Source organism: Camarhynchus parvulus, chromosome 28, assembly GCF_901933205.1.
Source record: "Camarhynchus parvulus chromosome 28, STF_HiC, whole genome shotgun sequence".
Taxonomy (NCBI): domain Eukaryota; kingdom Metazoa; phylum Chordata; class Aves; order Passeriformes; family Thraupidae; genus Camarhynchus; species Camarhynchus parvulus.
This window is the reverse complement of record NC_044598.1, coordinates 5,404,303-5,422,163: the sequence shown is the minus strand read 5'-3', so window position 1 is coordinate 5,422,163 and position 17,861 is coordinate 5,404,303. Positions and strand designations below refer to the sequence as shown.

Here is a 17,861-nt window from a genome sequence, read left to right as displayed (position 1 = left end):
CCATGACAATCAGTTGTAAGTTAAACAGTCATTAAAACTTCGTATCTACTTTGCAAACTGAAGCTTGAATGCTTCCTGAATTGGTGAACTCTTTTCCACTCGAAGGTTCACTAGGAGGAGATGGGAGTATGAGAAATAGATCTGGGGACTCTGGAAAGGAGGAGGGGACAAATATTGTTTCCAGAGGGAGGTGGAAAGAGAAAAGAAGCAACCTCTAGAATTCATGGGGATGGAAACAGAAATGTGGAAAGCAACTTAGAATTCCAGTTGTGACTCAGTTTTGACCTAAGTGATGGGGCAAGGGGCAGGAGAGAGTGGACAAGAGCAGTCACCATGACAAATCCGAAATAACCCTGCCTCCACACATGCTCTGGTAGCAGGTAGTGACAAATCCCCAACAGCTGCCAGGTAACAGGAGTCTGTTGCTAAGAACCAGCTCCCAGAGCTCCCACTGGCTGATGGCTGCAGGAACCTGGGACTCCCAAAATTGTTATGTGTAAATGCCCAGCTGCAGAGTGACACTCCTCTGCAGTTGCACAGTGTGATGAAGGAACCCCCGAACGAAGCCAGCAGCACACTGACACAGGAGAGCTCACTCAACTGCAGACATATTAAACCATCTCTTAAACAAATCCTTAAGCCTTTTGTATTGTACCTCTCCGGTTTACTTATTCCTCTTTTGGGGATGTACACTTGAACCCAGAGGTCAGACAATGGCCTGGTCCATGCTGCCTTTGTTCCCAAAACAAAAAAACCCAACGCACCAGCCAGAGCCTGCGTTGTATGTTCCAGCTCTGGGAGGCTGAGGGACTGATCCCCTGTGGTCAACACAGAGAGGAACATGAGGACCTGCTGAACCCTGTCCTATTTTCTCCTTCAACTGAGAGGAGCACAGAGCAGCAGGAAGGAGCAAAGCCTGAAGGAGCACACATCAATATTAGTTATGGGAAGACAGGTCTTTTACAAACAGTATCAGCAATCACCACATCTCACTTTTCAACAGAACATGACAAGGAAGGCACATGCAAGAGAGCTGCACTAATCTAACACTGAGATAAGATTAAAACCAGGAGCAAAACAAAAGAATATTTATGAGAACTTCATAATTCAGTCAGTCATGTTGTGACACCTGCAATTTGATGCTCAGGCATTAAAGCACAGCCAAAAAAGCAAAGTGCTTGCCACTGGCAGGTGGCATGTGGGCAGGTCACAGGCAGGAGATGCCCTAAACACCACTACTGCATGTTTGCAGCTACCTCACTTGGTCTGACAAGGGACTTGATCTCTTCAAATAGACTCTTTGTGAGTACAAAGGTACTGCAAGGAGGAGGAGACACCAAGAACTACAAGAACAGTAGGGCAATCAGTCATTTTCTCTCAAATGATATGGAAATAAAAATGAAGCAGGAAGAAAATGGTACCTCTGTCAAGGGTCTTGGTCTTCTTTCTACAACAAATTCTGTGTGGCAGAGCTCACAGTAACTTGTGTTGGAGGAGGATAACCATTTTTCCAGGCAGCTCTTGTGCACGGTGCCCAGTGTTCCTGTGCAGTCACATGGGGAAAGCAGTCCCTCCCCATTTCCACCTTCATGACAGATTCGACAGATGGGACCATCACTGAAGAGGCAGAATGAGAGACAAACAGAATGAAATCACAGTCAGAGCAGGCAGAACAACACTGCCATAGGGTCTGGTCCCACCAAGCCCCAGAAAGGCACATGAACAGCAGGCAGTGTTTGGCACAGCATGCCAGGAGCCTGCTGCAGCAAGAAACCAGTCTCAGGGGGCAATGGAGGTGGCTCAGGACATTTTAGATAATTTAAAGTGTGGAAGACCCATAACAACAAGAGAAGATGGCACATCAGCCTGGCCCCAGAAGTGACTGCAGCGCACGTCCCGTAGTCTTCAGCTCTGCCCACAGGCAGGGGCTGATACCAGACCCAACACCAAGCCTAAAGCACTCATGCAAATCCAGACACCCAAAGCAAAGCCAAATGACCCACAGTAATCACAGCATGCCCCAGCCACCTGCAGCTATTCAAGAGGTTGGCAATCAGGTCACATTTACCAAATCACCTACCCACTCTCAGCCCACCTCAGCTCTGCAGCCTGGGCTGAGCAGGAACTGCAAAAGGAACAGCAATATTTCAAGAAACAACTGAACTGACCCTGGAAGCTCACCTCCTCAAGAATACAATATATTTCACAGCAGGTGTGCACCCAGAGCAAGGTCTCCAAACCCTCTGCCCATCACTGCCCAGTAACTCTCCAGCATCCTGTGGGCACACCCTCCCCAGACAACAAGTGCCCTGCAGAAATGCTTTGGTGCTTCAGGAACAACACTTCCTTGGCCACGAGTTCCAACTACAGAATCACACAGAACGTCACAGAACCAGAGATATCTACCAAAGCAACTAACAAATATTTTCAGAGACACTTGCAACCTTCCCTGCAGGAGGCCTGAGCTGCTCATCGCACTCAAAGCATCCATCTGTTCCCAAGATATTCCTCACACCTTCAGCTGGCACCACTGACTGAACAATTAGTGCTATACCTTTCACTAGACCTTTCACTAGACCAACTTGCTCAAGGCCCCAGCCAACCTGGCCTGGAACACTTACAGAGATGGGGCATCCCAGCTGGCATCCCAAGGGCACAGGTTTCTTAGCAGCCCTGTGCCACACATGCCAGCCCCATGATGAGGATGTTCTAGGCTCCCTGGGAAGCCCAAGATGGCTGTAGACACCACAGTTTGCTGTTCTCAGCAGTTCAGTTAATTTCTTCAGCATTCACCAATCACTGAGATCATTTAGGAACAAAATGCTCGACAGCAGAGGCCCAGGGCAGGACTGCCTTCCCTGGACCATGGAAACCAGGTCCTCACTAGTATCTCATTTCCACCTTCCAAACAGCCATTTCTTTCACACAGTTTTCCTCTTACATCCACAGCTGCCCAGATTTGGGGGTGCAAGAGGGGGTGAAAAAGGAACATCTTTGTTTCAAAGATCCTATTGTAGGTCCTCTTGAAATCCAGGTGAGTGGTATCAGATATCACCTTTTTCTAGATACTGCTGACAGAACAAAAAAAGCCATACTGAACCCATATCATAGTTCACACTCAATTGCTATTCTGACTTCAAAAAACCCCACCTGACTAGAGAAGTTTGTGGGATTGCAACACAACAGCCAAAGCAATCTTCAAAACCAGCAGCACCACCTCCATTAGTCTGCATAGAAAGCAAGAGTGAGGCATGGAAGCACAGTTCAAGGAAAAGGAGCACACTGGGGAAAAAAGTTGGTGGGACATAAGGGAAAGGGAAGAGCCAGCAAGGAAGTGCATGTCAGCTCGCTACAGGAGAAGCAAGATTCCTCAGGAGATCTCTACCACAGGAGATCTCTACCCCTTTCAATTCAGTATTTAGCTGGTTTCATCCCAACTGAACTTCTATTTATATTTAGGGCTGCAAAGCAAATTACACCCAGTGTACACCATCCTCTTCTCTCTGCCAAACATCACTGGTAAACCACTGATACATGTTCTCTCCTCCTTTTTACAAGCCTTTTATTGAGGAGATTTCTTCAGCCAAGACAATTCCTGCAAAAGGTGCAACAGGAATCTGGGAAGGTGGTGGAAACTTCATCCTCAAAGATCCTGGAAATTACATCAGACAAGAGGCTTGCTCTGAAAGGAAGCTGGACCAGACATCCTGTGGAATTCCCTTCCAATTTGAATTATTTGATAATTGTGCAAATTTATTGCCATAAAATGCTGTACCAGAACAGCGTGCAGAGCCCTAATGACACAGACAGACAATCCCCTACAGCCTCCAGTGCTCTCATGCATCTGTCATTTCCTAAGAAAAGCATCTGTAAGTTATTTCACCCGTTCTCTTCCTGTTTGCAAAGTTTCATATTTCCAGAACATTACTATAACCTTGGCTATCAACAAACAACCCAAAATGAAAAAATTTACTGACAGTGTGTGAAAAGAATTCTTATCAGACTTCATTTTCCTTCCTTCCTTTCCCCTGCCGGGTGGGGACCTGGTCACACTCCCACATGATGCACACTCAGACAGCTTTCCAGCAGGCTGAAGACACCATATTGGTAATGCAACATTCCAGTGCACTCACACTGCTCTTGGCTTTGCTGTGCTAAGTGCTGCTGACAAGGAAGACACTGAAACCGGTCACCACAAGAAACAAACTGGCGTCCATGTAGAAGCATAAGGAATCATTATGGGTTGACCCTACACATTAAACCCTAAAACATTAGGGTTTTTAACCTGTTTCCAGGCAGTTTTCCCACACAGTTATCACACCCCCACAAGTTCTAAAGGGTTAAACAACTTCTCACCCTGACTATCTACTGCCAGAGTGCAAGCCCAGTTACTTTCACATTTTTATTGACCTGCTCCAGGTTTGCTGGATGCAGCAATTATGTTTGCCTCTATTCTCATCCAGCTTCCCTGCATCCCTCCCCCATGTCTGCAATCACTGCTTTCATATCACACAAATGTTTGACCAAACTCATTGAAACAAGTAACAGCTGTTCAGACAGGATTTCTGAACACAAAATGTGACAGCTCTCAGTAGACGGACTGAACAATGCTGCCAAATGTCCTCTACTCTGGAAGCTACTCAAAATAAATCACAAGAAGTTGCATCGGGAGGAGTCTGAGCTAGTGAAGCTGCCACGTGTCCCCTCTAGCAATAGCTGGATGCTGCAGTTCCTGCAACACAAACACCATCCCCTCCCTGCGGCTGAAGATCAACACCACGCCTTCACTCCATGGACGTTCCTGGAATAAGGGCTGTGCTCCCTTGCAGCCCCTCAGACGTCTCCAGGAACAGCGCAGTGCCCGGCGAGCACGGCCCAAGTTCACCCCCTGAGGCCGGGAGAGCAGCGCGGCGGGAGGCGCTGCCCGCGCCCTGAGGGGCTGCAGGAGCCCGGCCAGGGCACTGGGAGCGGCCGGCCCGCCAGCAGCCACGCTCGCCATCAGCGCCCCGGCAAACTCCTTCACAAAACGAGACTTTGTTGTCTCCCTGCACCCGAGCCGGGGGAAGGGCCCAGCTGCGGCTCCGAGCCCGGTCCCTGCAGCAGCCTCACCTCTGGGCGCCCAGCGCCTTGATGACGGTGGAGAGGAGCCGCCCGTCCTTGGCCGTGACCTGGGTGATGTACTGAGGGCGGCCCATATCCGACTCCTCCACCGACTTCGACAGGGCAGCGCTTCCCGGGCAGTCGCAGAGGGAGCCGGGGAGGTGGCAGCAGTCGCCTGTCGTCATGGCAGCTCTGGGCCCCGCTGTCCCGGGCCCGGCACCCGGGAGACCTGCAGGAACAGCACCACAGTCAGATCCTGGAATCCCCAACCCCTCACCATCCTCCAGCCCCACTTGCGCTAGGAGCACCCCAGGGCCCCAACACACGCGCGTTTTGTGAGTCTTCTGTCCCCTCTAATAGGCTTTGTGAGGCTGCCTTACCATAACATTAAGGCTCCAAGTGTTCTACTTACATAACTTACCATCAGAATTGCAAATCTGCCTTTCCCAGAGAGAACTCCTGGTAACCACCCTTTAACCTGATGAAGCCTTTCAAACTGAATGTGCTGATACAGAGATGGGGAAGGCAACCAGAAGCCTCATGGGCCTATGCTGTTCTGGCTAGAGCCATCCTGAAAACTTACATTCATACTCTCCATAAATACAGCAAAGTTTCACCTGAACAGGGCACCTAAACCAGTTTATGTGGCTGGGTTCGGGTGGCCCTTCTCAGCTGCCTTCAGAAGCTTCCTGAGCACTTGAAAGACTGTCCAAGCCCAAAAGGCTCTTCCATCCCATCTTTGATGTTTTTTCTCTTTATTTCATTGAAGAAATACACATGCTTCCATTTCTATATCCGCTGTGGTACATCCCAGCAGTGAATGTGTAGACATGGACATCCCAAGACCATCAAAAATGCTCCTTGGGAAGGGCAGCAGGCCAGCCTGACTCCTTTCCCTTTCAACTGTTCAGACCAACCACGACTTTTACAAAAGCCACTTGCAAACAGCAAAGCACACCAGCACATTTTCAACATTCACCCAGCAAAGAAAAGACATGGAACAAACAGCAAATGCAAGAAATGGAGAGAAGGTGCAGAGAAAAGCCCAACAAGGCAAACCAGGAGCTGGCTCTGATGAGCCACATGTGGAAAGGAGAGCTCTCTGCCTTTGAGATAAGGCAGCAGCTCACCCAAGCTGCCAGAAACAGCCATGTTCCTCCCTGGCAGGGGGTGTCTCATCCCCAAAACAGGGTATGCTCTGCACATTTAGAAAAATCCTGGTTTTGCCAAGTGCCTTTAACCTGGTACCTGAGAGGCAGCTGTGCAGAAATAAAGAGCTGAGGTTACAGTGAGTCACACTGAACACAATCCAACAACACTGTACTGCTGGTAAAACCAAAATCCCTGTGTCTGTAAACAGGACTGCCTTATGTAAGGCATGCACAGTAATCCCTGTGCGCCAGCACTGCTGGGATCAGAGCTGGAATGCTGCCTCATCCTGGTGGCTGGATTTCAAGATGAAATAAACCCATAAAAGAAGTTCAAATGAAAGCAATAAAAAGGAAAAAGGGGGAGGAATAAAAGGAAATAAAACAACCACAGCCCCAAATAAGATATATGAAAACAATTAGGTTTGTTACATTTTGGGGGAGTGGGGGGAATCATCCGCAATGCTTGCCTCCTGGGGGTAGGAGCAGGCAAACAAACCTTCACCATCCCATCCAAGGAAAGGCTTTTGTTTTGAGATCTCTGAGCACAACAGGAGTCAAACATTCTCATGAAACTGCAGTTCTGTCAGGTTCAACTAAGCCAAAATCTAACAAAAATAACTAAAGAAAATAAGGGCTTGTTCCTGGTTGGAGGCTTGGCCACACTACAGAGGAAAAAAGCCAAAAAGCCGGTACAAGAACATGATCCTTGAAGTCCTGAAAACACTGATTTGGGTAAGCACAAGTGCTTTTTCATATCTTGGAAATTAAGCAACTCACACAATCAAGGGCTTCATGTGTCAGGACAGCTTCCTTCACGTACATGCATTCAAGAGGGGGAGAGCCCTTCACTGATGACTCAGAACCAGATACAACTTTGGTAGCATTCCCTCACTTTACAGAATAGTTTCTAATAGAAGACTTTCTAATCTCTTTTTCAAAGCTGCTCTTGATAACTATCTGTAGTCCTTCCTTCACATCTGAGCAGGAATAAGCTTGAGCTTGTGGGCAGGTCAATCCTCTTCAACATGAACTTGAATCTTTTAATCAACTTAAAAATTAACTTGATAGACTCAGCCTCTCGCTCCACCTGTGCAAAGAACACACAGAGTTAGAGCTACTTTTCTTATTTCTCCTCCTCAAAAAAAAGGCTACAAACTCTCCAGCTGCAAGGAGCAAAAAGTGAGATGATAAATGCTATTGGAATTACTTAAGTCAGCTGTTCTGCAAATTAAGGAGTTCTATAAAATTAACAACCTCTTACTGAAACAAGTATGAGAAGATATATGCTTTTAATAAAAAGGTCAGTTCCATTTGTTTGGCCAAAATGTTGTTTATTTTAAAGTTCAGAGGAAAAAGTCCATTCTGCATACTGGAATAAAACTGCCCTCACTGACTGTGTCCTGGGAGTATTTATACTGAGGCTCTTTGTGCTCCACATCTGACAGACACAGGCAGCCCCATGGCCGTGCTCCAGGGCTCTGTTGGGGCTGGAAGGGAATGGCCACCCTGCTGTTCTTCAGGAAATGCACAGGTTTCTGTTACCAGTTATTTGGTGTTTCCTTGTCAGGGTCCAGCCCAGGGTGGAACCTGAAGTCACTGCTTTAATATCTGACTCATGCCATTCAGCAAATATGAAGGAAAAGCAGCAAGATTTTCATGGTCAGTAAAGAAGTAAAGAAGTAACTGAAATCCAAAGACAACATCTGCAGTGCACTCAGGTCCCAGTCCTATATCCAGTGGAACATGAGCCATGGTGTACAGCCAAGTCAGTCCCTTTCCTGATTCCTGAAGGATCAGCACATCAACACACAGCCTTCTCTCACAATTGTCGACGGCTCATCCAACCCAAACCCAGTGTTCACAGAATCGTTCAGGTTGGAAACAGCCTTTGAAATCATCTCGTCCAACTGCTCCCCCAGCACTGCCAAGCCCAACACGAACCCATGTCCCCAAGTGCCACATCCACAGTTTTTAAATCCCTGCAGGGGTGGTGACTCCACCACTGCCCTGGGCAGCCTGTGCCAGTGCCTGACCACCCATTCCATGAAGGAATTTTTTCAGCCTAAACCTCCCCAGCACAATTTGAGGTTGTTTCCTCTCTTCCTGTCACTCATTTCCTGGGAGAAGTGAATGACCCCCACCTGGCTGAACTCTCCTTTCAGGGAGTTTTAGTGAACAAGAAGGTCCCCCCTGAACTTCCTTTTCTGAACAGCCAGCTCCCTCAGCCACTCATCATCAGATTTGTGCTCCAGCCCCTTCCCCAGCTCTGTTTACAGCAGAAACATCAAAATCTCAGTGTGAGAAAGAAGACTCAAACAGCTGGTTTGAACCACACACTGCTTTTTTTCTAAGCACTTGTGTTTTCTGAGCCCATTCCTTGGGGATACATTTCTTGCACACATTTTTTAAAAAAGTCTCAGAGACACTAGGTTTATTATCAACATCCCTTCTGCTGCCATAGTTAGACATTAGCAAATAAATGGGAAGGCTCTTCTCAGCAACATTTTGCATCCTCAGCTTCTGAGCAGATCCAGAATATAAAGGGCTGAGTTTGTAGATAATTACTCAAACTGACAAAAACCCAAACCCTGTCTGTGGAAAGCTGTCTCAGAAGAGTGAATTCTGCACTAGAATTCCAAAACTCTAACACGTGCGGCAAAATGAGTCAGTTCTCTGAAGAGCAGCTTGTGCTCTGTCACTGCCCCAAGGCAGAGACCAGGCTGCTGGTGTAGGATCCTGCTCCATGGCTTAAGTGAAACACACCTGCACGATACTCTCCCTTATCAGTCCTCATGCACTGCAATGAGATATGTAATCCAGTCTGTATGATCCAAAGGGCAATGAGGTGGGCAAAACCCCTTCAAAAAACTGCAGAGATCTGGTTGGACCAGTGCTCTCCATGCAGGAGATGTGCCCAGCAGAAGTAAGCAGAAGTCAAGGAGCTGAAAGGTCCCCCAGCTCTGCTCTCCGTATTTGGACTTTGAAGATGGACAAAACAGTTATTTCTCCCAGACAGGGAAACCACAGCACACCAGATGAACGTCTGGATCAAAGCCACAAAGAGAAAAGCACAGTCAAGATGAGAATGACAACAAGAAAGGCTTCAGCCAAATGATGGCAGTAATGGGGACTGTCAGGTGCAGGTTGTGGCCTGTCCACTAATGAATATCCCCACCAGTCTAAAGCCTTGGAGCAATCCTGTGGCTGTGATAAGATCCAGAGCAAACTGGAACTAGAGCCAGCTCCCCCTGCTCTGGGTGCAGAGTGTACACACCAGCTCCTCAACAGACTGGCTTCCCTGGGACATCTCCACCAAAGAACACCCAACACGTGAGGCTGCCATCAGCCAGGTCTGTTCCTCTCACTGAGCAACCCATTGCCCTGACTGCTGGAACCGAGCCCTGGCCCCTCACCCATGGTATCACAGAGATAACCAAGTCGTGCAGCCAACATAACCCACCCATCTGTACACAAGGATTTTTTTTATTTTTAGCAGCTAACCCATTCACTGATGGCAAATCAGAGCTCTGACCCCTGCTCACATGAGCTGATGTTTAAGCCTGGGTGCAAAGCTTCCCAGCCTGCTTTCCAAAGCCCTTTTAGCCGCTTTGGGCACACAGACACTGAGTTTTCTAATCATATTATCCTGCAAATGTCACCAGTGAACTGAAGATTTTCAGTTGCTAAAGGGCATTTCCTAACATTAGTGCTTTCCTTTTCACCACTAAAACTGAATTTCCCAAATCCTGGGCCCTACAACCATCTGAACATCTCTCTCCATCTCGAGGGAGACCATACAAAGAACTGCTTGCTGCACACATCTGAGCACCTGCTCTCACACATCCCACCTCATACAGCTAATGCACATCTTCCCACAACCCAGTTCAGTCCCAGGTGTGCAGCACATCCTCCAGTACCAGTTCTGCCTACTGAGGCACCAGCCTCACCAGTGTATCTGTAGCCTCTGTGCTCTGGGTTAGTGGCCCTTCTCCACATCATGCCTCTACACTCTCACACCCAAGTGATCACACACCTAGGACTGCCACCAGAGATACACACAGATGGGATGCGTGGCCTGAAGTGCTCCCTGCTACTGGTAAAAGGTTGTATCAGTGGATTAATCTAAAGAAAAACAAAACAAAACAAACAAAACCAACCAACCAACCAACAACAACAAAAACCAAAACAAAAAAACCCCAAACCATCTCCCCCCTCCCGCCAAGAACCAGTCCCACACTGGGCTTTGTTTACAGTTTTGTTTGTTTAAACGTACTTTCTGCTGAGGGTTGAAAGCCAGAGTATTATTTTGTTCTTTATTAAAAATACACTATTTTATACATCAACTGACTCCCCAAAGTTACCCTGCAGGTCTCCTATGTAACACCTTAAAAGTACCCAAAAAGCCAGCTCAGGATCTGCCCCCAACTGAGCCATCAGCAACTCTTCCCATCGCTCAGGGCCTGGGAAGAAACCTCCTTAGTCCTGTGCTCAGAAATCACCTGAATACAACAGCCCTAAAGTCAGGGTGCAAGGAGCCCTGTCCAGTGAGAGAAGTGACACAGCATTTTATGGCATATGCCTCAATATTCAATAAAAGATCTGATGCCATCTGAAGCAACAGCTTCTAAAACATCTTAAAATTTGGTAAATAACAGACGGGAAACCATTTCACTCCCCAGGAGCCTCTCTATTTCTGCCCCGCCTGCAACATTTGGTTGTCAGTTTCAACTAAAGGAGATGCTGTAAACACTTCAGCCATAACTTGCTCTTCAGAGGATGCCAGTGGAGCAATGCTGTGAGTCAGAGCCAGGGGATAGCCCTGACGCTGGGCTCAAAACAAATCCCAAAAAGCAAGGGAATAAAATAAGCAAGGCACAACGTTCTGGGAGCTTGAGAACCTTCTGATAAAACTTCACACCAGGAAACTCCTCCTACACCTCTAACAGCAAAAGCTTTGGGCTGACTCCAGAGGCTCACCTGCCTCATCCCTGGGGCAGAGTTTAAAAACAAATGCTCCAAGTCTAACCCTATAACACTGAGGAGGAGGCCAGAAGCTTAGAGGACATAGCCTTTCTGGACTCCTGTGTTTGCCACATTTGTACATGACCACAGCTGCACTTGCCTGGGCTGCCTCTCCACTATTTCAAACACGCAGCTCAGCACCAGTCAGTGGTAACTCAAAGCTTCACTCACTGGCTGCTGCTGCTGGGGACAAACAATCATAACTTCTCTATATTCAGAAACTATTTAGACATATTCTAGAAGCTCTCTGAAGTCTTGATTATTTAGATTATGGCAAATGAGTTTGCAGACACAGATGAAGAGATAATCTTCCACTTCCATTTTTTCCAAGGAGACACGCCAGCATCTGAGTTCTATTCCCCAAGCAAAATACTGCAGCAAGCCTTGGTGATCAATAATTGCTGTTTTCCAAAGCCAACATCCACACACATCCCTCCTCTTCAAAATGCCAGTATATTGGATTAACATTGCAGTAGTTTCACTTCATCTCCATGTCTTGAAGCAATGGAAAACTATTGGCTGGCAAAGATGAAGCTCCTGAGGCACAGCTCCTATGGGTCTTGGTGGGACTCCCAGCAGGGGAGAACCCCAAGTTTTAAACAAGGCCAAAGGCATGAGTGTCATGTGGACACAGCAGAACTGCAACACAGCAGAGCTCCATTCATTTCAGGGTACCTGTCATGTTGTTCACCCACTGTTTTTCAAACAAGTTTTCTTCATTGCCTAATAAAGTTACTCAATATTCAAAAAGAAGCAAAAGGTTCAAGCTTAGATGTTGAGAAAAAAAAATCAGTATAAAAAGAAGAAGCCTAAAGGATGATTTTTTTTCTTCCTGTGCTTGGGAACAATTAGGCTGTATGCTACAGCTGGAATGCCAAAATGAACAAAGTTATCTCAGCTCTTTTGAGACTTGCTATCTGCCACAAGGCTGTATGAAAGGAAAGTTTACTGCACTTTAATTACCAACATCTGGAAAAACGAATTGCAACATTAGAAGAAAATTCTTTGCAGAGGGTATCTCCAATCAAAATTCAGTCATTTTAATAACAAGTTTCATAAGGGAACAACCAAAAACCAGCTGGGGCATGAGGAACACCTGTGACTTCTCTGAGGATTCAAAAGACATCAGCTTTTAAAGATGAACAGCAGCACAACTCACTACATAATGCAACTGCAGTCTCTGCACCCACATCCCTCTGCATTTTATTACTCTTTCCAGGGAAAGAAGATGCATTAGAAAGACTTGAAACTGAAACCCTGAACCAGGGTGGAAAAAAATGTCTTATCATGCCTACAAAACAATTCTTGCAGAGTGCCGTCCATCACTGGGGACAACAGCCAGCCCACCAGACACAAGCACAGCCCTGCTCTGCTGAAGGGACCATAACTGTGTGGCCTTGTTGTATTGCATCTGTACCCATGGAATACTGCATGGCCTCTCACATCTCTCTGCACCCATGTGCTTTACAAAACAGCAGCAGCAGACACTTCTGCTTCCCAGCTCTACTGCTTCAGTGAGCTCCTCTTTAAACAGAGGCAGCTTCTCCAGCAAGGTCAAAGCTCAAGTGCTCCCCAGTCCTGCACAGTCACTTGCCAGGCAGTTGCAGTTTGTTCAGAACAAATGGATTTGCCAGCTATGCTTAATACCTCAGGAAACAGGATTTTAGTGTAGCAGTAACACAGGCACCAGATCAAGACTGCAGTGCCCACACACCACAGAACTGGTCAGTCCCTCGAAGGGCGTGACTCAGGAGGATGCAACACATTATTTCAGGATTGGGAAGCCCAGGTCAGAAAGAACTTGCATTCTCCCCAGTGTTTTCCTTGGTTTATAAAGCACCATTTACACTGCTGTACAAATAACAGCACTCTGCTTGGAGATGGACTGAGCTGGAACAAACCACCAGCAAAGCCCGGTGCAGCCCTGCCTGCCCCGATGCTCAGAGAAGCGCGGCCGGTGGCAGCCACTGCACGAAGCCAGGCAGCACACTCAGCTCCCAAGAGACATCTGATCTGGAATTTAACTTCACTATTTCTATTTTTCAACCTAGCCGTATCACAAATCTCTTCAGAATGTTCAGCTTTCAAAGAGCTTTCCAGCAAAGGCACCACCAGAGGCAGCTGTGACTCACCACCCTGCTCTGGAGAGCTCCAGAGCAGGCAGACACGCACTGAGAGCATGGCCATGGTCAGCTAGAGAGAAGGAGTCACTGATCCCAGGCAATGGCACCAGTGCCTCCCTTCTGCCCACTCCTTACTGCTACAGATTCCCTCCTCAATCATCAAGTGAAACTTCAGAATTGGTATTTGTGCTGCAAAACTCTCTCAGTTTGCAATGTTTTGCTTAGGCTGCATTTTTAGTTCTTCTGGACACAGGCCTTGTCTGATTTGTCTGCAGGGAAGTACAAGAAAAACAGGGAGGAAATAAATTGAAAACAGCCCAGAAATGAAGTTTACCTTTCCCCTCCCACCACTCTCAATTCTAACCCCAGAAAGCTTTCAGCTGAAACAGAACTAAAGCTCTCAAAGCTTTGAACAAAGAAATCCCTGTTCAAGCCAAGACTACATGAGCTTGGTGCGTTCTCCTTTTTGCAGAGAAGTGCTTTAGAAGATAAGTTTGACTTGTTTGTACTTTTATTTCCTGAGCCAGTGCTGCTCCCTGTCCCTTGTTTCCTCTTTTTAGGAACTGGAGGAGAATGTTTCCTTCAGCTTTGATCACTAATTTTGTGACAACTGATTAAAATTGCAACAGCACTTAGAGCACTTCTGTCCTTGAGGTTAACCACACAAAATCATCTCAGGTTCTATCAGGAATTGAAAAGCTTAGTTAGAATTGCTACAAAAAAATCCAGAATAAAACTTACAGATGCCTATCTATTTGAAATGGGGGCAAATGACAGATTCCAAACTGTAACACTGTTCTAGAGAGGCCTGGGCCAGAAAAGGTATTTGCAAGGCAGATGGGTAGGAAGAGCTGCAGTTCAGTACAGCTCCTGCTGGGCTGCTCCCTTCACTGGAGGATGCACAGGGTTCAGTCCCTGCCCCAGGACATGCCAGCAGTCCCTGCTTTCAGGATGTTGTCATTCTGCACTTTACCTTCAGTGCTTAGGGCTCTCATAGGCTGTAACTGCACAGCAGGAGAGGCACATTCCATCCCCAGGAAAGGTACACAAGACCCTGAGACACTCAATAGTGATTTCCCTGCTTTCACCCAGTAAGATGAGCCACTAAAAGCTCTCCCAAACCAGCTGCAGTGGGGAGCCCCATCTCCCAGCTGAGCTGCATTGCTGCTGCAATGAGCTACAGCTGAGCTGGTCTACTTACAACAAAGATGGCACAAAGACACAGGTTCCAGGGAACAGCTGCTGCAGTTGGAGCTGGAAAGAGAACAAGACCAGGACTGGAGAGGTGGAGATCCTGCTGTTTACGTGCATGACATGAACTGTGCTGATAAGCCATGAATTTGATAAGCCACACTTGATAAGCCTCAGCACAGATTAATGCGTCACTTTAGCAGCCAGTAAAGCTGACGTACAGACTTCATGGAGACCCACTCGCCTACCCTGGCTTAGTGCTGCGCTCGTTTCCTTCACAGAAAGGAGTCCCAGGGCTTAGTTCACCTCATGGCTTGTGTGCCCAGGTGTCACTCACTGAGATGTGCCCAGTGTGCTTCCAAGAGGACAAGAGTCAGTAACTGAGACCATTTCTCTACTGTGGGAAAGGCTGGATCTAAGAGCAGGCAGAAGCATAAGTTAACCAGAGTAAATTAGACTGGGAGGGAGAAGAGACACACCAGCTCAAACTTCAGTCTAGAAGGAAAAAAAAAAACTAGTTTGGAAAGAGAAACTCGGAAATCTCCAAATATCCAAAGCTAAGTCAAAGGCAAGTGGAGAAAAAATGAACTCATCATGTAGTTTATAGTTCACAATGCTGGATTCCTCCCTACATTTTCTAAGAAAAGCTTCTGTGGTCTTAGTGTGAAAAAACAAGATATTTTAAACAATAGTGAAACAAGTCCCCAAATGCTCATTTTGCTTTGTGCCTCTACCTGCAGAAGTACTACAAAGTCCTATCCTGAGGACTTGCAACAGTCCCTCAGTCTCAGAGCCCATATTCAGGCTCAGCTTGCCATGGATGCATTTTGACTTGATTTTGGTCATGCTGTTTCAAGAAAACAGTGCTTACTTCCTCCCAGGGAAACATGGTGTGCTACACTTGCTTGATGCAGGCCATCATCAATGAGCTAGAAGAGGAAAGGCCCTCTCCCAGCATCCACAAAGGCAAGAACTCTGTGGGAAGCTGCTCACAGTCAGTACATTGTAGCTCTGCTCATCTGCATGGGCCTCTTGGCGTCCACCACAGCGTGACCTCACCCTGCAGCCTGTGCAATCCACAGCAAAAAAGAGCAAATGCATCCAAAACGAGGAACATTAGTTCTGATGCCATTTTCTGTTTCCACTTAGGCAGTGATGCTGATCAGCTAACCACACACAGACACCCCCAGCTGTATGGCTGGTATAGAATATCCATGAACTACACATTAGGTTCACACTTGGCCATTCTCTGTGCCACCTGTTCTGCTCTTGGCAGTTTAGATTTCCCTACTGTTGCAGGCTGCCTGCAATGCTCCCCTGTGTGAGCTTGGGGGGAATTAGACCGTCTGTCCTCAACTAGAATTATTAAATTCACTGTCACGGTGCATGTGACAAAGGGATTTTAGAGTCCCAGCTCCCTTCCCTTTGAGCCTCTGTTTCTGATGGGTGACACACCATCACAGCTTCAAACACACCTGAAAAACCAGGGCACTTCCAGCCTCCAAGCACTCCCCTGCATAATCCTTTGAGGATGCAGAAAAGTGTTAAAACCCTTTAGCTTTGGAAAGCCAAGACCAACATCCAGCTATTCAGAGGATTATACTGTGCACGTGTGAGTGGCAGCCAAGCAGGGTTTTAGGTCCCCACGAGCAGGACCAGCCACAGCCAAAGCAGCTGGCCAGCCACAGTGACATCACAGGCATTCTCAACAAGAACCTGGAAAAAGGTCAAGAAAGTGCTAGAAACTGCATCAGAAGGGAAAGACACAGAGATAAATGCTTGTTGGAAGGAGAGTTGAGCACGAGAATGAGAGTGCCAAGGAAAATGAAGGGCCGGTAATAGAGAGGGTTAAGAGAGAACAGAAACAGTCCCTTAGGGATGAACAAATAAAGGGCACAGGATGGGATGAGAATCACATCCCCACAGACAGACCTTCATCACACACATCAGGGCAGGGACAGAACACTGAATACAAACAAGCAGAATAAAAAACCAGAGCTGCTTTGGATAACCCTGACACTTCAAGCTCACCATCATCATCCCCGACATGCAACACCTCACCTGCCTGCCTGCAAAATTCGAGCTCTGCACAGCTCCTTCCAACAGGACAACAGCCTAAACTCTCCTTGGTCCAGCAGCACCATGCAGTGCAGAGGTACCACCCCACGCCTGGTGACACCATTTCTGAGGGCACTACATGCAAGCAACTGCACACTCCAGAAGCCTCCAAGACCACTGCATGGCGTTTTGGATTGTAATCTTGGTCCCCCCACCAGATCTAGATACAACAAGAGCAGGTGTTTGAGACTGCAACAAAAACACCTCCCATGTCACAATCACCTTCCTGTACAAGAGCCACAGGCTCGTCCCTTGGATAAATCCCACAAACCAGCAGTTCTGGCCTGACACAGTCGGCTCAAGAAACCTGAGTTTAAATGAGACAGAAAGTTAAAGATTGCCAGTTTATGAAAAGTCCATCACAAACCCTAAGCTTACACCACGGAGGAAAGCAGCTGCTGCTCCAGCACAGGACTGCAGCAACTTCTTCAGCTGCACGGTGACACCGAGCTCATTCTCTTGAGAAATCTCTGCACACGAGGCAGCGTGGCTGTGGTCTTGGGAGGCAAAACAGGCACCAGAACGCTCCCAAACACGTGAAAAAAAAAAAGGTACGGGAGCCCAGAGGCAAAGGAAACTTTTCCTAATCACTGCTTATACCCAGGGAAGAAGAATCTAATGAACAAACACCGCTTCTCAAACCGCCGGCACTTCTGTCCCCGGTGACGTTTGTACGCGACAACCCCGGCGCTCCCGGGGGACAGTGGCAGCCCAGCCCAGCCCAGCCCAGCCCGGCCCGGCCGAGCCGCGGCTCAGGCGCGGGGGCTCCGCACAGCGAACACGGCGCGGTCCGTACCGGCGGCAACGTCTCGCACGGGGCCCGTGCGCGCAGCGGGGCCAGCGGCAGCCGCTCCGGGGAAGAGGCCCCGAGACCTGCAGCGCGGCTCCGGCTCCCAAGCACGAGCGATGCCGCACACCGGGGCCACCCCTCGGCGGGGACACCGGGAGGGCTGTCAGGGCTTCCGGGCCCGCCAGCCTCGGCCCGGCCCGGCCGGGACGCCGCTCCCGCGGCCGCAGCCCCGCGCCGGAGCGCTGCCCGGGCCGGTGGGCGCGGCGCGGGGGCGTGGGGCCGGCCCAGCCGCCCCCGCGTCCGGTACCTGCGCTCCCGGCGCCCGCGGCCCTCAGCGCGGCGCGCGCCGCCCCAGCGCCGGCTGCG

The 17,861-nt window shown here is 48.3% G+C and overlaps 1 protein-coding gene across 3 annotated transcripts in view; it reads right to left on the bottom strand.

Moving 5' to 3' along the window:
- The window catches only part of MARCHF2 (membrane associated ring-CH-type finger 2), a 34,103-nt gene extending 16,245 nt beyond the window's left edge, over window positions 1-17,858 (bottom strand). Inside the window, exons 1-3 of one of the 3 annotated variants that reach the window (XM_030966799.1) lie at window positions 17,803-17,858; window positions 5,110-5,329; window positions 1,422-1,617 (exon numbers count right to left, since the gene is read on the bottom strand). In XM_030966799.1, coding sequence (XP_030822659.1) covers window positions 1,422-1,617; window positions 5,110-5,285 — 372 coding nt within the window. In that variant the 5' untranslated portion in view covers window positions 5,286-5,329; window positions 17,803-17,858. Of the gene's footprint in view, window positions 1-1,421; window positions 1,618-5,109; window positions 5,330-17,083; window positions 17,342-17,501; window positions 17,587-17,802 lie in introns of those variants that run through there. The other 2 variants (XM_030966800.1, XM_030966801.1) reach the window with 2 other exon arrangements.
- Between the last annotated feature and the right edge of the window lie 3 nt (window positions 17,859-17,861).